General features: G+C 38.5%; 1 protein-coding gene across 24 annotated transcripts in view; it reads right to left on the bottom strand.

Moving 5' to 3' along the window:
- Positions 1 to 24,460, bottom strand: part of PTPRD (protein tyrosine phosphatase receptor type D) — a 2,527,413-nt gene that overhangs the window by 435,398 nt on the left and 2,067,555 nt on the right. For all 24 annotated transcript variants that reach the window (XM_070794551.1, XM_070794552.1, XM_070794555.1 and 21 more), the window contains one exon: positions 21,745 to 21,911. In XM_070794551.1, coding sequence (XP_070650652.1) covers positions 21,745 to 21,808 — 64 coding nt within the window. In that variant the 5' untranslated portion in view covers positions 21,809 to 21,911. The remainder of the gene's footprint in view (positions 1 to 21,744; positions 21,912 to 24,460) is intronic.

Genomic DNA, 24,460 nt, shown 5'->3' with positions numbered 1-24,460 from the left:
TTGCAGGAGGATTCTTTACCAACTGAGCTATCAGGGAAGCACAAATATAATCTACCAAACTTTGTGGAGAAGTATTTTATTAAAAACACTTTATTTCTAGAGGACCCTTCTAGTTATTAGATGGGGTGTTCCTCAATTAGATCTTTTTTTTTTTAAGGCTTTATTTATTGCAACTTTATTTGTGAAAGACCTCCTAACACTTGATGATCATGGAATTATTCTCAGATTCTCCATCAACTGAAAAGGGTTAAGACAGAAATGAAAATTCATCTTGGTAAGCATTTTGATCATTAAAGCATGTAGCTTAAAAAAAGCATTTTTAGTTAGTTCAGAGAAATGTTTTAAAACCCCATGTTTTCTTATGTAATTTATACTTGATGTGGAAATGTCTTTATTTTAATGTGAAATATCTGTTACCCAATTCATACTGATTTTAATGTTGTTTCACTCTTTAACTCAACATAATTGTTGTTAAATATTGAGATAAAACATTGTAAGAACTCACTATCAATATATATAAGATAATAATATATTTCATCAACAATATAAAATAATTGGTGATTAAGGAAGCTCATTTCATTCTAGTGTTAGTTTATTCAAACATATGATCACACTATATAATAAGTACGCCTTTTAATCAAACATATAATTATTAAAATATTTCTGAGGGATATAATTGGCATATTAATAATATATTTCTATCATGACTACTTAAAACCTCAATAAGTGCACCTTTAAAAAGGTTTTGGTTTAATCTGCATACACTAACCCTCACCTTGAAATGAAATTAAATCCTTAAGAGAAACAAGTAATTTGAAGCATAATCTTATACTACCTAAATATAATTACTTAACCATGCCAAGTAAAAATAATAAGGAGACCCCTAGAGAGCCGATTTACCAAAAATACAATGATCACATGTTTCCAAGCATTAATTCTCAACCCTAACTGCACAAGAGGACCACCTGGGGAGCATTTGCAAACCCATTAACCCAGGCCCCATCCAAAGAAACTGATTCAATTGGTTGGGAGTGGGGCCCAGACATCTGTGTTTTTTTGTTATTTTTGAAAGTCCCCAGAACCACTGCACCAGAGACTGATTAAAATTTACTTTTTACCAGTCCGTAAATGTTTATAGCAGCTTTATTCATAATCACTAAATATTTGAAACAACCCAGATGTCCTTCTACTGGTAAATGGATAAACAAACTGTGTATATATACAACGCAATACCACTGAAGCAATAATCTATTGATTCATGCAACAAATATGGATGGGTCTTAAGAGCATTTTGCTAAATGAAAACATGCTGAACCCAAAAGGCTACATAGCAAGGTGCTGTCAAGGAATTTCTGGGGTAAAGCAACTGCTATGTAATTGGAGCAGTCAATATGCAACCTATGCATCTGTCAAAACTCATGGAACTATATACCACAAAGAATGGATTTACTGTACACAAATTTTTAAAAAAATCAACCAGGAAGTCAGGGGGAAGATGGAATGTAGACTATGACAAATCAATCTAAACTGCCTCACAAATGTATCACATAACTAGACTGGAGAGAAGGAAAAAGCTGTCCTAAGTAATTGGGGAAAAACAGTGTTTTGACTGGATACTAGAAGGCTAAACATAGCCTCTAATAATGGCATTTTGTGTTATCAATAAAAAAGTCATTACTAATAAAAGGTTTATATTTTTGTCATTTCTATAGCAAAATTTTGATGTATTCTTTACTGATTATGTAGCTATATTTAATAACAAACAACATAAGGTATTCTTAAAATCTGAAAGTTTTTTGCAAAAATCTTTACAGGTATCATTTTAACCACCGTTTGTCTTTTTATCTTTTATTTTAGAAGGGTGCTAGACAGCATGGGGATGAAAGGTTCCTTGAAAGTGTGAAAGGGACAGAGACTGCTTCATAGATCCAGAACCACAGACTGACAAAGACCGGGGCAAAGTGAGCTGAAAATGCAGTCCCAGCAGCAATCAACTTATTTAATCAGATAGCTGAACCTCTAGCTAAGATGCATTTTATTCCACTGTATTAGATTTTTATGTTAGCAAAATCTGAATATACAGAAACAATATTGATTCCTAAGTATGTCAGAAATGTCAGAATAAATAAATCCATTCTTAGACACCTATGAGAGTGTGTGTTTTTGTTCAGTTAGAAAATAGGATTTGAAAAAAAAAAAGAAAATAGGATTTGAGAGAATTAAAAAAGTTAAAGATTTGACGGAAAAAATCCTCACAACTCCTCCTGCATTACTATCAGTCCAGTGCTAGAATTCCAGGTTCATACAAACAACTGATTTTCAACTCTGGTGTCTGGTTTGTTTCTGAACTGCGTCCCCCTCTTGCCCACCTAAAAACCTTATGCACTGCCTCAGCCTAGAGGACTATGGTGAGAATTGGCGAAGCCTTCCCTGTGAGGTCCATAGTAACTCCAGTGCAAACTTTGCATCAGACAATCCATCAGAATGCTACAACTAACAGTATCCTGGGAAATTTACACTGGCCATAATAATGAGTGCTTGGCCCTATGCCTACAGCTAAGGAAATATGAGTGGTCAGGGAAAAAGTGGGCCACAAACCTAGAGAGATGGTCTACATAATCCATTTTTTTCCAAGATCTTGCTCTATATGAGTAGAAATCCATAACTTTAGGAGAGGATTTTTGTGCCCAAGTTATTACTGTCATCAGGAGCAATCACAGATTTTCCATACTGTAACCAGAGTAATCCTCATAAGACCTAAATATAATCATCTCCACCTTCTTCCTTTAATAGCTTATCATTTTCCTTTGCTGCAGTCCCCATTTTTCTGTCCTTTCCAGACACTAGTCATACTCCCTTGGCCTCAGGGCCTTGGCACAAGCTCTTTTTCCTGCTTGCAGGCTCTCAACAACTCAGTAGGATCTTAACTCACTAATGTGTCCAGGGAACCTGAATTCCCAACTAGGTTGATTCTTCTCCTTACACACTCTCTGTACCAGATGTCTCTTAGAAGCCCTTGTTCATTTATTCCCCTTGCATTTTCTAGAACATGCCAAGCAAGCTCCTGCCCTAGTCTCTTTGAACTGAACTGGCTCCCAGCCTAGAATACTAACCCCTTCCATGATTAATTTGCCACTCTCTTTCAAAACTATTTAACTGGCCCCTTCTCAATCGAGTTTACCTTGACCTGACCACTCAATTATAACAGTATCTGAATCCCCCTCCTACACACACACACACACACACACACACACACACACACACACGAGTCTTGATTCTTCTACTCTGGGCTCTGCACAATTTTGAGCCCCCTAGAAGGTGCCCTTCATGATGCAGGATTCTGTTGTTTTGGTCACTAAACAGTGTATCCCAGAAACCTAGCACAGGAATCTTGCTGGAATGAATGAACTGCTTAAGAACCATGCATGCAAAACATTCAGAAAGCAGAAAGGGAGGAAGCTCAGACTTCAAGACCTGAACAACATTTGTCAATTCCAATGTGAGAGTAAAAAAAAGAAAAAAAAAAAGATTTCTGGAAGAAAATAGCTTTGTGTAAATTTAAGGTAATGAACTGGATGGTACTGACAAATAAGCACAAGAGAGAGAAGCAAATCCTGCAGCTATATCTACCAATTATGAGCCCCTAATCATTACCAGGTACCTCACCCATATTATCACAGTTAAGCCCCATGAAACAAGTGTAGGATACGGTTCTTATCCTTGTTTTACAGAAGAAAAATCTAAGATTAGACCAGAAGCTACAGTGGGGCACGGGTTCATCTTGTTTACTACCACATCCCCAGCAACTTGCAACCTGCTGGCAGGTAGCAGGAGAATATATGTTAACTGAACAAAAAACTATGCTCAGAGAGATTAATATACTTCCCCAGGATCACCCACCTAGTAAACAGCAAAAGGCAGGCTCCAAAGCCGTATATTTTTTATTTAGAAGCTAATGCCATTCCACTATACCATATTTCTTCAGAATGAAATTGTAAAATATATATGGACCTACAAAAATGCAGCAGTCTGGCCAACTATATACCACCGTAATTCTTCAGGGCATTTCAATATAACAGAAGGAAATAGAAAAATCAATATTCCTAGTGAGTGTCACTCAAATGATCAAGCAACAATCACACTTCATTGGATCTGTTTAATATGAAGAAGGGCAAGGTACATTCTAGAAAGAATTTCATCAAAATTGATAAAACAAATCTTCCAGCACCACATCCCTAGTCTTCCTACAAAGAGAAAGTCATTTTCACAGAAATATCGTATTACCCAGACAGGACTGTATGAGTAAACTCGTCTGCCTCCACCCAGCTGCTCACTTGGGCAGTGTCCTCTGAGCATTGGCCTTTGAAATGCTAATTCACTGGCTGAACAACTGCTCAACTGCTCTTTAGCCTTAAACATTCAGAGGCAGCACACTGGGTAGCCAGAGCAGCCCCTGAGGGAAAAAAGAGCTCCAGCAACCAGGCTGGCTTGACTCCAGGGGATGGATGAAATCAGGAGGAGGGCACGGGGCCCCTCTCCAGCCCCCAGCAATGAGGGACCACCTGAGGTCCTTAATCCTGGCCTCCTTAGAATGTACAAAACTGGGGACCAGAGGATTGAAATGAATAATTCATCGTCCCCAATTCACATTCACCAGAAGTATCTATATAATTGCAGTTAAAGGACTTTAAATTTGCCCTTCTGCTTTATATTTCAGTGTGAGATACCTGGTAATGGAATCCATTCTCTAATTCACTTTCCACAAACAGAGTCAGCCCAAATGTTTGCGGCTGATGCTTTGCTATTTTAACCACTTTCTGGAAGTTTTTGCTTTTTAACCATTTTCTGCTATTGTTAACCACTGAAAGGGCTGGAAAATCTTGGGATTTAGAAATTTTCATTTCTATTTTACAAAAGTCTATGGAGACTCAACACAGAGATCAAAAACCTCTGACCCCGGACCAGATCCATCCCCATTTCCTTTGGCCTTTATGTTACTGGTACTTAATGATTTTTAATTTAAATGTGTGAAAAGTAGGGCTGCTACTACTGCTGCTAAGTCACTTCAGTCATGTCTGACTCTGTGCGACCCCATAGATGGCAGCCCACCAGGCTCCCCCGTCCCTGGGATTCTCCAGGCAAGAACACTGGGGTGGGTTGCCATTTCCTTCTCCAATGCATGAAAGTGAAAAGTGAAAAGTCAAAGTGAAACTGAAGTCGCTCAGTCGTGTCCAACTCTTCACAACCCCATAGACTGCAGCCCACCAGGCTCCTCTATCTATGGGATTTTCCAGGCAAGAGTACTGGAGTGGGGTGCCCTATAAATCTGGACTTCAACCTTCTCTAGGAAAATGAGAAGACCCTGGACATGCATTCTCAAATGGCAAGAAGAGGCTGGGTGGCTGCTTCCCTCATGAAATCCAGCAGAGACTTTCCGAAGAGCTAAAGTGTTGCTTCCATATGAATTTTACTTGACTGGTCACTATGGGAACTGAATTTGCTACCGTTGGCTGCATTCAAGGCTCAGTTTTGGGAAGAGGACAAGAAGCAGGATCTGAGATGAGTAAATATACTTTTCCTGAGCATAGTAAGTGGAAATTTTAGACAATTTTAGATTTAGTTTGTCTATAAAGGCTGAATAAAAAAGTATGGCAACTATGATAACTGTTAGGAGAAACTCAAAAACCATAATACAGTGCATTAGATGCACTGGCAGAGGAGGGAGAGGGTGGAAGAGAAATATACAAAGAAGTGTGCACTTTTCTGGCTACTTTTCCTCTCTAGCTGTTTCCTCTATGACTCATTCCGTACTTACCAAGTTCAATCCATCACAAAATCCTGCAAGTTTTTAATCCTCTTAAATAAATTTTGTATCTGGCCCCTCTTTATCCTATAGCCACAGTCACAGTTCAGACCATCTTGACTCTTATCCTACTTGGCTTTACAGCAACTCACCCTGAAGTTCATCCTCTACACAGCTGTCAGTGACCTACCAAAAATGCAATTTAGACCACATCACTTTCCAGTTTAAAACATTTCACTGCTTCCCTTATCAGCTGGTAATGCTAAGGTGGGATTAAGAATTAATTGGGAAACATTAAAAAAAAAAAAAAAAAAAACCTATGCTTGGTCCTAAAATTCATATATTTTGATTTAAATGTTCAGTGTGGGCCCTAGACAGCTATATTTTATCCCCAGTGATTATAAAGTATCATCAGGTTGAGAACCACTGATTTATCAGGCAGGCTCCAAGCTCTTTAGCTTTGCTTTAACGCCCTCCGGTATGTTTCTGTCTCTACCATCTCTGTTCACATTCGCTACAAAGTCCAACAACAGCCTGCTACTGGCAACACCATATGCACGTGCCTATTACTGCACACGGCCCCCTATGTTGTAGTTATCTCTTTATGTCTCTCCCACTATTCAGAGAGCAGTGACTTAGCTCTGTCTTCCTGTTACCTATAAGTTACCTGGGACATAGTGGGCCTAAGTAAGAGTGGCCAAAGTCAGCAGAAAAGATGGATCTCAAAGAGTAGGTAAGATCTGGAATGCCAAAGCTGTTTGGTCAGAAAGGGAGAAAGGGAGAATACTAGCAAAGCTGGAAAAAATGAAAGCACTTTTTGAGTTAAACAAGTTGGTGACTGTGAGTAATGCGTGAAAGCTTCTCTCAGGCCACAGAGAGGAGCCTATTGGCCTGAGTGGGCTTCCCTCATAGCTCAACTGGTAAAGAATCCGCCTGCAATGCAGGAGACCCAGGTTCAATTCCTGGGTCAGGAAGATCCGCAGGAGAAGGGATAGGCTACCCACTCCAGTATTCTTGGGCTTCCCTTGTGGCTCAGCTAGTAAAGAATCCACCTGCAATGTGGGAGACCTGGGTTAGATCTCTGGATTGGGAAGATCCCCTGGAGAAGGGAAAGGCTACCCACTCTAGTATTCTGGACTGGAGAATCTCATGGACTGTATAGTCCATGGGGTCGCAGAGTTGGACACGACTGAGCAACTTACACTTTCAGTGGCCTGAGTAAATACACCAAAGGAAAGAGAGCCAATTTATCCCCTGCCCAATAGTGGTGTCAGATCTATTTGTTAAACTGCAAACTCTCTAGAGGGAACAGATCCCAGAATACAAGCAATTGTTTTATTATAATTATCATAATACCCTTCCTGTTTCCATCTCTCATTCCAAATCAGTACAATTAAAATGCAAAAAGAATTATGTGATTTGCAACTGCTAAATGATCTTTTTATATCCTTTTGCTGATGTAGTCTTGATTATTTCAGAAACAGTAGTTTTCCACAGTGGTTTCTGCCACTTAGTTCAAATGATTCATGCGGTGGGGATCTCATTCTTTCCCTTGAGACTTTACTCCATAGTTGAACAGACTTAACCATTACTCATCGTCCTTATTCAGCCAAGATTTCTGTCTAATCTAATTAGTACTCTTTCTTCATGCAACTCTAAACAATCTCCAATCCTTATGAGAATATGGTTAGGCCCTTCCTACGTTTTCAGAAACTTGTGCCTTCTACTAGCTGCCAGGACAAACTGGCAATAGCTGGTAATTTAAATTTTCCCAAGTAAGTCAGGGATTCCGATTGCAATCAACTGCAAACTGCCCTCTCTCCATGCCCTCTGAAGGCCTTTCCATTTGATGACAGTGTGGATCAAAGTGTTATTTCCAAGCATTGCTGCTGGATCAATGGTGCTTTCTTGTGAAGAGTTTTATTTTGCTTTTGATTTATGAGTGCTGAGATGGTATAGAGGACATCAATACTAGAAGCATCCATGAAGTGATCAAATTCACCATGATATTTCTGCTTTTGCTTGCCTTATGAAACCGGTATCAGGCTTCAATACCCATGATTACAAACCTGTTTCTTTACAGACCGTGTTACAACATTCCCATCAAACATAACACTTACCAACACTTTTTATCCTAAGATGTTCATAGCTCCAAATGTCAGGCTCACAGTGCAATGAAAACTATCCCACAGCTGATAAATTATTCATTTGTCAGGAGTTTACAATCTGAAGTGGCACTAAACAGCCGAGTACCTGAAGCACCCCCCAAAGACATAAAGCACAACAACATGCAAAGCTTATTCTGCATAAATTCTAAAGGTTAAGTGCTATTAAACATCTCTGTTTATCAAGAGACGTGCTCCTTGAACTCATTTATTTTAATTAATCTGCTCCCAATAAACGTTACTAACAAAGTAAAGTGCTAAAAGAGAGTAATCAAACACATCGCTTTCCCCTGGCTAATCCCACCAGGTTAAAACAAAGTTTTCTGCTAATAAATATTCTCTAGTCCCCACTATTTTTAGAGGAGAACTTGTGTGCAAGGTCATGCAAGCAGAGGTCATGACCATGACCCTCAGTCCAAAGCTGGCTCACTGCATGGGTACGTAAATAAAGTCCTACTGTAACACCACGTCTCCCACATATTTATGAATTGTTGTGGTTGTCTTCTTGCTGTAACACAGAGGTGAATAGTTGTCACAGAGACTGCTTGGCTCACAAAATAAAAAAAGAAAAATGTTTACTATATATATGGTCCTTCACAAAAACCATTCATCGACCTCTAGTCAAAAGGCATGCAAAAATGTGGAAAGGTTTCAGAAGTTTACCACTAGATCGGGCTTTAACTGGTGTATATCAACACGTTCATCTCCTCAAGAAAGGACAGCCGTTAAACACTTGTTATTTAGAATGCCATCTGTGGTACGGAGCCGGAAGAGAAAAAAGAATAAATGATAGGTCCAAGCTAGTTCCTCAAGCTGGTAGGTGTTTCATTTTGTTGACAATAATCACTAGCATTCCAGTTACCTATTGCTGTGTTTCAAACCACCTCAAAACTTGCTTAAGGCAAAGATTTCTCTGCCCAGGATTCTGCCTTGCAGGCTTCAGTTGGGTGGTTCTACTCAACTCATTTGAGATCACTCTCATGGCACCAGGAGGAGGCTGGGCTCCAGCTAGAACACCTGGAAGGCCACAAGTGTGCAGACCTTCTGGGCAGTTCTTTCTTTCCATGGGGTCCCTCCAGCTAAACAGCTGGGCATTGTTCTACGATGACTCCAGGCACCACAGAGCGGACATGGAAGCTCCCAGACTGAAAAGGGTTAAGCCCAGGACAAGTACAGCGTCTCTGCTGCAGCACTGTGTAAGTCAAAGCACCTCAAGGAAACAAGCCCAATTCAAGGGGAGGAGAATCTGACTCCACCTTGAGAGGGGCTATAGAAGAGTTTGTCCATGATTCCCAACCTACCAGAACATGACTAAGAAGAGGATCACACCATGCTTACGGTGGTTAAAGTCATGCTTAAAGTCAGAACTTACTGCTGACAATTTCAATTCAAATTGGCAGATGAGAGCAACAAGGAAGCCTAATGATTAGTGAAAATCATTTTATAATAAAATACTAGTTGCACGGATGCAAACATTTCCAAATTGGTAGTATTTTTTTTAATTCAAACAGGACAGAAGCCTTCATAGTAGTCATTCAATGGTTCTCTAGTTCTTACACAGTGCATAAACTATGGATATGGTGTAATCTTTCCTCCGTGATTCTGAATCCTCACTCGGCTATGAATGAAGTTCCAGCACTACTGCAGTGGAGATGGGCCTCTGAAATCTCCCTTGGTGGTGACACCCCTCTGTCCCCTTGTCCAGGTTTCTGGTCACTAAGCATTTTGTTCTTGTGCCTGCTCTTTTTAATCATTCTGCCTCTTCCACAGACAAAGCATCAAGAGAGCTGAATTCTAGGGCTTGCTCCATCACCTTCTCACCTTTTTGCTCCAGGCAAGTCATCTGTTCTGACCCTTGGTTTCTTTTATCTGAGAAGTGACTGATGGTGAAGCTGAAGCTCCAGTACTCTGGCCACCTGATGCAAAGAACTGACTCATTGGAAAAGATCCTGATGCTAGGAAAGACTGAAGGCAGGAGGAGAAGGGGATGATAAGAGGATGAGGTGGTTGGATGGCATCACGGACTCAATGGACATGAGTCTGAGCAAGCTCCAGGAGTTGGTGACGGACAGGGAAGCCAGGCATGCTGCAGTCCATGGGGTCGCAAAGAGTCGGACATGGCTGCACGACTCGACTGAACTGAACTGAACTGTGGATGATAAAAGGTATCCTCCCTACTCCTAGAGTATTCAGGAATGAGGTAAGATATAAAATGTTTAAAAATTATACAAGGGGATGGTATTTTCATGATCAATGCTATGAGATAAAGTGGATTTTATTACTAAAACAAAGTAAAATAAAAATATTAACAAAAATAATATACTATAAAGAAACTTGTTGATGTAGTAACAATGGCTAATATTTAGTGCCTACTATGTTTAAGGTATAGTTCTAAGCACCTTACATTGGTTAATATTCACAGCAATCCTATAATTATCATGCAATACTCTAGACAACAAATTGAGACATAAAGAAATTAGGCAATCAGTTCCTGGTTATACAGACATTAAACAGAAATCACATTTAGCTTTATCAGTTTGCATAGCTGATTTCAAGATCTTACAAAATGCCTAACATATTTCTGACAAAATTTCCCCTTCTGTTAGAAGGGCAGAATCTCCCTCTTCCAGTCTCTGCACCAGCATTCTGTACCAGAAAAGTGAAAAGTATTAGTCCTTCAGTCATGCCCAACTCTTTGTAACCCCATAGACTGTAGCCCCCCAGGCTCCTCTGCCCATGGGATTCTCTAGGCAAGAATACTGGAGTGGGTTGCCATCTTCCCAATCCAGGTGTTGAACGTGAGTCTCCTGTATTGCAAGCGGATTCCTTAGTCTTAGCCACCAAGGAAGCCCATCCTGCACGAGCACTTACACATTATTAGTGTTCTTAACCAAGGGTCTCTTTGCCCCTCAGGGAACATTTAGCAATATCTGAAGACTTCTGGTTGTCACAACTGGGGGCTAGAACGTTACTGGGAATAAGCCAGGGATGTTGCTACACATTCTACAATACTCAGAGCAAACCCCACCCAACACAAAGAATTACCCAGCCCAAAACGTCAACAGTGTTAAGCTTGACAAACTCCGGGCTACACTGATGGCACAAATATAGCCAGGAGAGATTTAACTGAGTTCAGCATATAAGTTATAAAACAAATCTAAGACAAGGATGCTTTTTTTATTATGCTTTATTTGTTGCTGTTCAAGGTATTGCTCATTCCTTGAGCTGAAAATCATCTCAGCTAGGAGAAAATGCAAGACAATTGATTTCTACATACATCAGGCAGGTTGGTTTCTACAATGGGATAAAGATGAACCTTTACTGAATACCTGCCATGCATCAGGTATTCACAGCACTTCGCATAAAGGATTTCATTTGAATCTCACAGCAACTTATAAGAGCTATGAGCATCTCCAAATGGTCAGAAGAATTGAGAAAACTGTTCAAGGTAAGTAGAGGAACCAGAATTTAAGCCAAATCTGGTTGCTAACCCTGCGTACTATTTTACAGAAAACATATTTAACTTATAGTTTAATAATCCTTAATTTATTATCCTGTAACTCCCCTGGGCTTAAAACTAAGTCCAATGTGTTAAATCACATAAGCAATAGATTTCCTCCAAGTAAAAGAAGTTTACCAGGAAAAAGTTAATAAAAATTATTTCATCTACATAGAGGACATACTTTCCCTACAGGAATCACTTAGGAATCCTGTTGCTGTGTGGTGGTGGTGTAATTGCTAAGACGTGTCCAACTCTTGTGAGCCCATGGGCTGCAGCCCACCAGACTTCTCTGTCCATAGATTTTCCAGGCAAGAATACTGGAGTGGGTTGCCATTTGCTTCTCCAGGGGATCTTCCCAACCTAGGGATTGAACCCAGGTCTCCTGCACTGTAGGCAGATTCTTTACCAAATGAACACCAGGGTTCTTAACTAAATGGAACCATATAGATGAAAGGCCTATAGAATCTCCCTTTTTCCCTGCAAAGGTATGCTGGCCATCACTTTCCAATTAAAAAAAGCTCTGTTTTCATATGTACCTCCTTAGTCCTCTCCAGCTCTGGATATTGATGGAGTGTAGACTTCACTGCATATTTCCAATGCAGAAATATCTTCTGCTTCAAAAGAAAAACAAATTATGCCAGAGCTAAAGAGTTAAAAGCAGATTATTTTTGCTCTTGTTAACCAAAGGTTTTAGTGTCCAAAGTCTACATGGATGGTACAAAGGAAATTTCATTCGAGGAGCTTAGAAAATGAATTTAGAACCTAATCAGAGATTGCACCAACCCTGCAATGAACTATTTGAGAAAAAAACATTTACTTTGTCCAGTAGAGGACAGTGTGCCCAACTAAGGTTTCATAGATAGATATCCCAAGAACACATGCGTTTCCCACATACTGGAGCAATCCAACACCTTTTAAGGCCGGCAGGGCCACATGGTCTAGCCCCACCCCGCTCTCCTGCCTTCCCACCCACTGTGCCTCAGACCCTTGGGCCTTATTTTGTCCTTTGAACACAGGAGGCTTCTTTCCTTCAGGCTTTTGTGAATCACTGTTCTATTTGCCTGGATGCCTTGAACTCTACTTTTTCACAGCTGGTGGCTCCCCATCACTCAGCTTAAGTGTTGTCTCTCACTAGGCAACACCTTCCTTGACAGAAAATGAAGAAATGCCCTGTCCCCTCCTCTAATACCCCCCTTACTTTCACAGCACATCACCCTGTTTCATTATCTCTGCTGCATTTGTAACTATCAAAGTCACACTGTTCTTTTATCTCTGGTTCACAACCTTGTGCTGCATGCTTCTCTCCTCCCTCCCCAGCTAGAATGTAAATTCTGTGATAACAAGAACCAGGATATGGCTTGTTTGGGGCACACAGTAGGCATTTACTGAATTAAACATTAATTTTCAACTAAACATTGTGATTTAAATTTACTTTTAAAGGATACACAATGACATTAAAGAGGTGCTCTTTGTAATGACCTAAAATCACTACAGCTGAAAACAATGAATGCCTTCCCTTAGTCTATTTTTTTAATAGCTAGTACTTTTATTAATAGGTGGTTGCAGTAACATTTTTGAATATCAAGTTGTAAACTTTTGTTACCAATTAAAATGAGGTTCACAAAAATCTTAACTTGACCAGATATAAAACAATTTAAAAATCTTTAAAGGTGTACTGAGGGAAAAAACAGGCTCTTTTCAAAACATGTTTGTCATTACCAAAAATATCTGTCTTTAGGTAAAAATAAAAAGTCCCATGATGCATAAATAATACAGATAGTTCTAACGATCTGGTCAATGGTATGCAGAACTTAAGGTCTGCAATTTTTTGTGGTAAACAAACAACCATAATTTATTTTTTTCTCACTCGTTTATGAAGTGAAGTGAAATGAAAGTCGCTCAGTCATGTTCGACTCTGCGGCCCCATGGACTATACAGTCCAGGGAATTCTACAGGCCAGAATACTGGAATGGGTAGCTGTTCCCTTATCCAGGGGATCTTCCCAACCCAGGGATCGAACCCAGGTCTCCTGCATTGCAGATGGATTCTTTAACAGCTGAGCCACAGGGAAGCAATTCAGCAAAAACAACAAACAAAGGAAAAACTAAGAGAGAAAATAAACTACTGGAATGTATTTAACCAGCTCCTTTTACTTCCCGCACTTATAGCCCAAAAGTAACGTATTATGCACTCCTTTTTAAATATGAAAATATAAGTACTTAGTGTATTTTAATGTCACATTTAACAACTGTAGTATAAAAGAACTGTCAGAACACTATGCTGTGACTATACAAAACCCACCACATATTGTAAAGTGAATTTAAAAACTTCATTAGAGAACAAACGCTAAATTGAAATACCTTTTCTAGTAAGGTTTTAAAGTTCATTCACAGTTTTAAACTAATTCTGGATTCCAAGGTACTTTTTTTTTTGACAAATACATGAATATTTATTTATTACAAATACATGAAATTTATTAAGTTTATAATAAAATTGTCTGAACAACCAAAAAGAGAAATTATAAGTATGAGCAATAATGTATTTCAGGGAAAAAGGACATGCTAAAAATAAAGAATTACATGTCCCTCATTATCATAATTCTGAGTGAAAGAAAAAAGCTAATCTGTTGTTGGTTCAAGTTTTAGGAGAATGTATCTCAGTAAAATCAACTTTTTTTTTTTTCAGTTTCAAGGCCATCTGGTCTTCCTAACTGCCATCACTCTTCTCTCCTGCTTCCCATCTTTTAACCTTCAACAAGACTCTTAAAAGACCTCAAGGACATTTTTGTTGGCCTGGCTCCAAAAGACTTTTCCATCCCTGCTACCACCACACTGCTGTTTTTTCACACTTCTTTCTGTTACTCTTCCAGCTGTCTTTGGAATAAAACCCAAGATACTGAACAAGTTCTAAAGCCTCGCATTAGATAGCCCTGCTTACTTGTACACTCTTATTGGATTACTTCCTCCTTCTCACCACCTGGGATCCAGTTACATCCATTCTTTCAAGTCCCCAGAATATAGTAGGTCGTCCCTGTCTTGCCGTATAAAAGTTTCTTGAACTTTAACAGCTCTTGCAGGTGTAGTTTAGTTAACTTCTATTCATCCATCAAGTGCTAACTCAAAAAGCATTCCCTCAGAGCTATGCATTTGATCTTCTTTAATAGAAGAACTACACCTTTAAAAAAAAATTGATGTGAAAACTAGTAAAACCTGTAGTTAATAGTCTTGTGCTAATATTGACTTTCTGATTTTGATAATGTACTGCAATTATGTAACACATCATTATTGGGGAAATACGTGTGAAGTCTACACGGAAAATGCTGTACAATTTTAATTTCTTTCAAGTCTAAAATTATTTCACAATAAGCAAAAAAGTAAATCACTGCTTCAGAAACCTTTTTATTACTCTTCTGAATAGCTGAGACACTAACCTCCTTATTTTCTTCCCTCATAACATTTATCACCAAACATATAAAAGTTTTGAGATTAATCATCCCTCTATGGGGTAAGGATCCTATTCCTTTACCTCATCATTGTTTAGCCAGTAGTTACCTCAATACTTGACACAGGAAATATGTCCAATAAATAATTATTAAAGGGAGTATTAAATACATGAATGTACCAATCAGTCAATGCCCATTGGTGGCAAAACTGTATATATAATGATATATATTTACAGTTTCAAAAGATATTGCTCAAATTATGATGTTAATGGGATCATCAATGTCCTAAATATTGACCTAAATGTTTAGATCTACATACATATGATTCTAATTTGGAAATGATGCAAATCAATGAGAAAAAAGCACAACAGCACCTAACATTTAGTGAATATTTAATCCTATTCTTCAAAATACTTTATAAACAGTTCTCTATTTAATCCTTATGATATCCATATCAAATGTATGCCACTTTTCATCTTCATTTTACAGATATGAAAATGGCCTACAGACTTGTAACTTGCACATGGTCAGAACACTTATACAGCAGAGGCAAGATTTGAACACAGGGCTTCCCTTGGGGCTCAGCTTGTAAAGAATCTGCCTGCAGTGCGGGAGACCTGGGTTCAATCCCTGAATTGGGAAGATCCCCTGGAGAAGGGAAAGGCTACCTACTCCAGTATTCTGGCCTAGAGAATTCCATGGACTGTATAGTCCATAGGGTCGCAAAGAGTTGGACATGACTGAGCAACTAAGCACATTCGGCTTCCAAGTCTATATTCTTAAGTATGACTCCTGCCTAGAGATGAAGCCTGGGAGCGCTGCTTGAGAGAGTTTTGAAAAGTGAGCCATGAAATCTAAAGGAAGATTACAAGTTGATGTGGAACCACACTTCTTTAAATCTTTGTATCCCCACCATTATACACAAAGTTTTCCATGGAGTACATGCTCACTCGCTAGTGCTCTCTCTCTCTCTCACACACACACACACACACACACACACACTGCATCACAAATGAATAAATAAATCTAAAGCAAGCTAAGGAAAAGAGAAAAAGCAAAATTATAGGTAAGAGAATCAATTTCCACCCAAGCACCAGTACTATTAATTCTTTATTTCCAGATGGACACTGGTTGGGAATTCTCTGAATTTACTGAAGCAGGACAACAAAGGCAGAAGAGTGGAGGCTCCCAAACAGATCAAACTTATTTGAAATGAATCAGGTAAATAGTAACTATGCGAGGAAAATTAAAGAAACTAAGAACGTCCTGGGAAAGAAATTAAGGAATCACAGAACAGTATAGTCAAATATCACCAGGCTATGAGCAGTAACAAAGCAATTCACAAATATTTCAGATATTGTTCCATCTGTCAAGCTTAAGGGCCTCATCACAAGTAGAGATCAGAGATAACAAATATGTTGTATCTTGGACTAAAAATAAAGCAAGTCCCTTTATACACAATAAAATGCTTTGAAGTATACACATTTGTTGATTGTGTGACATATTCTTAACCTTACTAGATAGGTACAGCTCTGCTGGGAGCAATTAATTGAGAAAGCTACAGAAAACTCTGCAAAGGATAAGTGAAATAGTTGGAATACTTTTCTTGCTGCAGACAGCTGGATGGTGCTAATTTAGCTACTTTACCGTGAGGGGAGGAAGGAGGGAGCAGTAAGGTTTTTTGTATTTTGCCACACCTCCGCAAATTCAGAGAAAAGGAAAACAAGGAAGGCATTGATAAGCATGGAAAATGAACTGGCTTTCTTCCTGCTTTCCTCAATGAGCATGTCTATTCTAACTGGCCCAAGGAACCAGTACACTTTTTATTCAGGTGACACACACCAAAGGGAATCTAACCAGAGAGCTGTGCTAAGCAGCAGTTTACCTTTTGTCTTTCAAAGAGCTTTACTGGAATATGATCGACAGACATACAGATCACCCATTCAAAATGTCCTACTTCAATGGTATTTTGTACCTGTATATCCAATTAGTATCAGCACCCCAATCTAATTTTAGAACATTTTCATCATCCCTAGCAATTAATACATTTTAATAGATGGTTAAATGGTTTGTGATCTAAATACATAAATACATGCAAGCATATATACATATATCATACATGCCTAAACACTCATAATCCAAAATAAAAACTAAAGAACATTTCTGATGAGCTATGAATGCTCTCAGTGAAATGGCCCTGTCTACTGGAAGGAACACATTTTGATGACAGAAAAAAGACAGTCTTTCCATTCCTAACTTCATTTTGGTGATCTAACGACTTGAGTTAGGTTTCTTTGCAGAAGTAATTTCTGCAAAATACAAAAGGAATCATTTGCCCTGCCCTTCAAACTCATCATTTTCCTGTTTTTTAGTTTTCTTCCTGAAGAATAATTTCTGGCCATATCAAAAACCACTTACTCTCTTCATTACTATGTTTACTTCCATCTCGAACTTTCCGGACCAGGGGCCCATATATTCCTGTATCTGGTTATAGTAAATATCTCCAGCTCCTCCTTCTGAGCAACTCAAGAAAATTCATTACAGGAAGCAACAAAACAGGAAGATGGAAACACTTTCCATTAGCCATTAGACCCAAGCCAAATTAATTTTAAATTGGTAATATCTTAAGCTTGAAAAAGCAGATATGCTTCAAATTTTTCCCTCTTGATCTTCAGATTAACTCCTGGAACAGAGTTTATAAGAGTCGCCTATGTATAGGATTTTTTTTTTTTTTAAAGAGAGGCAAGCTGGGGACTTTTAACACACTGCAGGAAAATCTGGTTTATCAATCATCCAAATTTTTATAATCTGTAGATCAAATTTAAATAATTTTAGTACAATACCTAAACACAAGTGCTCAATGAAAAATGTTAGCTGAATGTTTTTGAATAATAGATAACACATTAAATATCTACTGTGTGTTATCTGCTGATCTGTGTTTTACATTAATTCATTTCATCCTCAATAAACCCAAGAGAAGGCACTAGTCTATGCCATCACCATCATCACTCATCATCCACATTTTTAAGATAGGAAACTGAGGCAAAGAGTACGAGGCATCATGCTCCAGGTTACAAAAGGACAGGCAGAATTTAAAACCAGACTCTGGTTTCAGAGCTTACTTTATTGAGTACCACCCTATGCTCCCCGTCAGAAAACAAGCAAGTCGGTCATCTTACAATAACGATGTCAGTCTATTCTCTAATGCCAAAGAAATAATGCAGTTACACTGGACAGAGAGATATACTACCAGAGGGGGGATAATAGAAACCTAGTTGCTTTCACATAGGACAGAAGTACTGCAAGTTGATGGGGACTACAGGGAGGTTCATTAACAGCAAGAAGGAACATGAGGGTGTGTTCACCATATGAGACAGCAAAGAGGCAAAGAGCAGCGGGAAAAAGATGAACTAAACCATTTTAGGAATTCATCTGTCGACAGTTGTGTTTGTAATAAAGATCCAGTAACACTCATGTCCAATGACAGTGGCCAAAAAGCATAAACTCAGATCTAGAATGTAAATGATTTCATTGTAGTGAAACCAGTTTTATAAAAGAAGATTTAACAGCAGATTCTTGGTCTGCATTTAGTTCAAAAAACAAACAAAATGACTGGTAAATAACAAACTAATACTAAATAAAATTATCAGAAACTATTATGCAAACAGAGCCAACAGAAAGATATTTACCCCAGGATTATATTAATATAATATATTCTAAATTCTTCTAGAATTTGCATGCATATTGACACCAAACTGATCTCAGTCAAACCACGACAGAAAACTGGTCAGCCTGGCAGCGGAAGGGCTACTCCTAATACTGAGAGAGAAGTCCCACTTGACTCTTCCCTGAGACCACAGCTCTACCATGTGTGTGTGCGTTCAAGAAGCAATAAGCGACAACATTTCAAGTGTTACACACCTAGGACAAAAAGAAATAGGATCCATGCACACGTGTAGTCTTTAAAAATAATAGTGGAGATTGATCAGGCACTTTAAATAGGCACTGCAAAAACACACAGAGTCGGACACGACTGAGGTGACTTAGCAGCAGCCGCAGCAGCAAAAACTATAAATTTCTGTTAAAGGGATATTTTCACAATTTTTCAATCTGGGTTTGAACCAAGGCTCATGAGAGCTCTTCTACTAAATGCAACATCACACCAGCACTTTGCTATGGTGTTCCACACAATAGATTATAAGCCTAACTTCATGGCTCTTTGGAATTAATCATTTCTAAAGGGAGGGAGTTGTACACATAGAGTTAACAGAGTTTGCCAGAATGGCTTCTTTCTAGTCCCAACCTATCATATCATCCCTTCTTCAAAAGAGAATAATATTAAAAAAAAAATTATTCCATAGTAAATGAATGGCTTTGACAAGCTACTATTAAATTTTGAAATATAACTCCCAATCCCTTGTACAAATATAAAATACAGTAAGGAAAGAGGGAAAAAATATAGCTAGATACTCTGAAGAAATCACAGAGAAACAAATCAGTCTCCCAGGTAATACAAGCCTGAGAAATATCATCTTTATATGATGGTGAAGAATCAATTTTTTCTTCATTGTAACTTCTATCTTTATTTTTTTCAGTGTTTTAAGTGATGCTAATGGCACAATTTAATGGCTTACAGTCTAAATCCTATTTTATCCATTGTTCTTTAAACATTCGTAGTGGCTAAAATTATATCTCAGGCTCTATATGTGTTTACATGCACCATGAACATCCTCCAGTAGATTACTAGGGGATGTTCTTTCTTCTTTTACAATGTATCTTAAAAAAAAAAAAAGAAAAGCCATGTCTGATTCTTCATGTATTTCCCCAGGAATACTCAGGTTACACATGCTGTTCAACAATGGAAAAAGAATGTATTAAAGGGAAAATATCCTAAAGTAAGGTTGAGGAGACACAAAACACTAAACAAAATTAATCTGGCAAAGAAGCCTGCCCCTCCTTGTAGTGCAAAAGGACAAGTGAGAGAGAAAGGATTATTTTCCAGATTACATCTTGAGGTTGAAAACTGGTATCACATAAATATACAACATGGTGAATATCTTAATTTAACTAATAACCACTTACTCAGGCCTTTGTTATTTCTTGCTTAAGACTCTACTGGATAAGAAATGTGAGGGAAGGGTGGAAGAGAAAGAGAAGAGGTAGAACAAGAGGAGGAATAGTAGACTGTCTTTAAAAGATAATTTTAAATTTTAAAAGTATGTGTTCTTCAAGCTTGGTATCTGTCTGCCACTTTTCACCAGAGAATTAAGCAAAAGCAAACTTTTCAGTAGAAGAATATGCTTACTTATCTAGAATGATAACTTCACGGATATATGATAATTAGGTGTAGTAACTTTAAGAAAATCTCTGAGATATGACATTAAAGTGACTTCCCATGGTCTTAATATGTTTTTGCCAAAAATTGACAACTGTAGAACAACTTATTTTTTCACTCTAGCCACAACAGAGAAATAAATCCATATGCCTTATTTCTTTAATACACTAAATTTAGATTTCAATGTTAAAATAGGTTTTGACATAAACGGCTTTAAAATAACACAAGCGTCTTTCACTTGGGTCTTTTCCCAGTTAATTATTTGTTGGCATTGTAGTAGAAATTCCTTGGCTTCACCTTAAACCAGCACTCCCAAGTGCTAATTAGGAGACTATATACATTATTAACCAGAGAATGTTGTGCCTAAAACATGTATGTTCCATATGTATCCTATTGTTAACAATATTCCTTTCACTCCTGGAAAGCTCTCTTTAAAAACTAGAGCCCCTATTTAAACAAAGAAATTGGCTGCTATTGAGGAAATTCTTGTTGAAATGCAATTCATAGGTAAGGGCCAACAAGACACCGGATCGCTGTCTTTGAAACATCTTTAACATGAATCAAGTTCAATCTGAAATAATCGCTGTAAGTAAAAGTTAACGACTACAGATATTACACACTTTGATAGTACCAAGGGGCCTCCAAAGAGAATGGTCAACTCTTGTAAGAGCTAAACCACTACCAAGAACCAGACATGTCAGTGAATGCAAGCCAGACATGCCTTTTTCCAGTACTGTCTCTTCCCAAAAGCCAAAGGACAGATGGAGAAAGAAACATAAATAAATAAGGTAGGTCTAATGACTTCTGAATTACAAAGGAGATATGATCATCTCATTAACTGGCAGGTTAATTGACCACAATCTCGACTTCACAAATTGAGTCCCATAATCCAAACTTTGGTGTCTGTATGCCACAGAATTATCCTCACACTTCCACACTCTTCATCCAGCCACAAAGTTGTCAGTTCTGCTTGATTTGTTTGAATACTGTACTCCACGACAGCTGTCGGAAACGGTACGTTAGAACAGCTGCTATGACAGCTACAAGGGCTTGGAAGTTTAATTGGGCTCAATGTGACACTGTGCATTTTTCTAAACATAGAAATAGCCACAAAACTAAAGAAATTTCTAATGGGTCTGAGCAATGTTTACTTATTGGCACCAACAACTGGTTAATCCCAGTTGGTGTTCTATCATTGGTCTCATAGTGTCTTTTGCCACTGGGCTGGTAAGAGTATCAAAAAAAAAAAAAAAAAAAGCCAAAACAATAGGAGCAGTTAGATGCACAAGAAAAAGGGCATTAAGCAAGAGAGGAAATGGTAAGGAAGTCACATCAATAATCTCTCTGAAAGGCTGGCTGGTAGCCAAGGAGGATCCCACAGTGTCTCAGGATTTACTTCCAAAGGAAACATATTCAGCAGCCCTGAGCATGGTGCCAACTGCAAACAAAACCACTCATTATGGTCCCAGCCCCCCAGGGAAAGGGAGGATGGCTTACTCTCAGCATCCGCGTGGAGGAAGAAGGCAAGGAGCAGCAGCAATGGCCTGGCTATGTGCACCATCCTGCAGCTTGGCACCAGCACACACTGGCAGCTTGGAATCACTGCCTCAGAAGCCGCAGCAAGTCAGGCTGATCTGAAATTTCAGCTGGAACACTTTCAGAGCCTGTGAGGGGAGTGGTAGAAGAAAGGGAAGAAAGACAAAAGACACTTAGACTTCTCGCTCTTTTCACCTTGTCCCATCACAACCACCAGGAGAGATGCAAACCACTGTATATACAGCCCATAAACTGTAACCGCGATGCCTTTGTATTAGCAAACAAACAACCTGGTTTGTGAAATGAGGCAGCCCAAGCTTATCTTATTCCCATGTTGAGGTCATCTTGAAGCCAACCATTTTGAATTTCACTCTCTGCTCAGGCCACCTTTTGGGCAATGCTTTATGAGAAGAAACTGTCACTTCTTAGGAAATATTACATGAATACATCGGTGGAAGAAAGCACATCAATGCTATGTGTAAGATTTAAGAGATGCTCCACTGTGCAGGATAAAAGTCTATTATTGGCAGAATAACGGAAGTTGCTTTCTTGGCACCAGGTGAAATGACAGTGTTAATTCAACTTCTCCAGCTAAATAGTAGAGGTTAGAATGTTTTACACCAGCACATTTGGCTTCTTCCCTAAAGACACATCACATCTAGGTCTAGTTTGGCTTCAATAAGTCAAAACAATAGCTAGCATAAGCCACTTTGATTTAACAGGATGTTTATATGCCTCCTGGGCAAGGGCTTAGTTTTCTCAATCTTCTATGTAAAATCAATAAGCCACAGACTGCTTTTACAGAGCCTACTGAGTGCAAAACATCAGAACTGCTACTCATGTGTGCATCTCGAGATACACAAATGAGTCAGATTCCACCCTCTGTGATTTTCCAGTTTAGGAGGGAAAATAACCCAGGTACATTGAATGATGAGTACAAGTTAATAAGTGACTAGTGCCAGGGAGGAAAGCCAAATAATGCCACGGAATACAGGGAGCAGGATGATATCATGGAAAAAAGCAGTGTCTTCAATTAGACCCTGGAGTACTGGCAGGATTTTACCAAAAGAAAGGCAAGGCATTCCAGGAATTCTAAGAAAAAAGCAGGGCAGTGAAAAAGGAACTCTGGCAAAGGTGAGTCACCTGACTGGCCTAGATGAGGACTTCCCAAATATCTATATGCATCAGAAGCACCTGGCATGCTTACACCAAGGCACCCTCCCACCAGAGTTTGTGAATCAGTAGGTCTGTGGTGGGGGTCCAAAAACCTGCATTTCTAACGAGTTTTTGAAAGATGCTGAAGCAGCTGATCCCAGGTCCACACTGACACTACAGGATAGGTGTGATGGATCCACTAGGAAACCAAAAGAGGATGAGGCAAAACACAATGGCTCAGGATTAAAAAATAACAGATCATGGAGAGCCTTGGATACCAACCTAAGTCAACCAGCCTTTTTGCAGCAAACCACAAAGGGGATTATTTAATGTTTTGGAGAAGAACAATATAGAATGAAGCTTTGGAAAGATTAAGTGACAGCTGGATGTGGGATGATTTACAGAACACTATTATCAGGAGTCGCAACTAAGAAGTAACACAGACCATAAGAGTGATGGTGGTCCTGTTGGGAATAGAAAAAATGGAAGTGATGACTGACTGGCTCCAAGCAACAATTTGAAGTATGGCTCTTTAGGTGATAAATAATAGTTCCTACAGAACCTTCAGTAAATTGAGCACAACATTTTATACACAGTAGGCTCTTAATAAAGAAAGAAGGCATTTTTAACGTTATTGCTTTCTCTTTCACTGTGAGAGCAACTTAAGAAAGACAATCAGGACGTGTTTGCCCATGAAACAGTATACCTCTAATTTTTGCATGTTGGATTAGGTGGAAACACATACAAAACTTCCAACAAAATACTAGAGCTACCCAGAAATACCCTAAAAACTTAAAATAACTTGTACTTTAAAAAAGAATATTCTCTAGACAGGAAACACAAAAATGGTGTATAAACTCGAACCCAAAACAATAAAGTAAATGGCAACGGGATCATACTTATTAGTAATTACCTTAAACGTAAATGGGTTGAATGCCCCAACCAAAAGACAAAGACTGGCTGAATGGATACAAAAACAAGACCCCTACATATGTTGTCTACAAGAGACCCACCTCAAAACAGGGGACACATACAGACTGAAAGTGAAGGGCTGGAAAAAGATTTTCCATGCAAATTGGGACCAAAAGAAAGCAGGAGTCACAATACTCGTATCAGATAAATTAGAATTTAAAACAAAGGCTGTGAAAAAAGACAAAGAAGGTCACTACATAATGATCAAAGGATCAATCCAAGAAGAAGATATAACAATTATAAATATATATCCACCCAACATGGGAGCACCGCAGTATGTAAGACAAATCCTAACAAGTATGAAAGGAGAAATTAACAATAACACAATAATAGTGGGAGACTTTAATACCCCACTCACACTTATGGATAGATCAACTAAACAGAAAATTAACAAGGAAAAAATAAATAAATAAATAAATAGCTGACTTTATTTAAGCATTCCCTTACTGATGAATATTTGGATTATTTTCAGTTTCTATTGTTAAAAAATGTTCCAATAAAACTATTTGTGCCTAATTCAAAAAAAATAAAATAAAATAAAATAACATTC

Source organism: Bos indicus, chromosome 8 (genome assembly GCF_029378745.1).
Source record: "Bos indicus isolate NIAB-ARS_2022 breed Sahiwal x Tharparkar chromosome 8, NIAB-ARS_B.indTharparkar_mat_pri_1.0, whole genome shotgun sequence".
In the NCBI taxonomy this organism is placed as follows: Eukaryota; Metazoa; Chordata; class Mammalia; order Artiodactyla; family Bovidae; genus Bos; species Bos indicus.
Note: the sequence above shows the minus strand (reverse complement) of the source record. Positions and strands in the feature narration are given on the sequence as shown.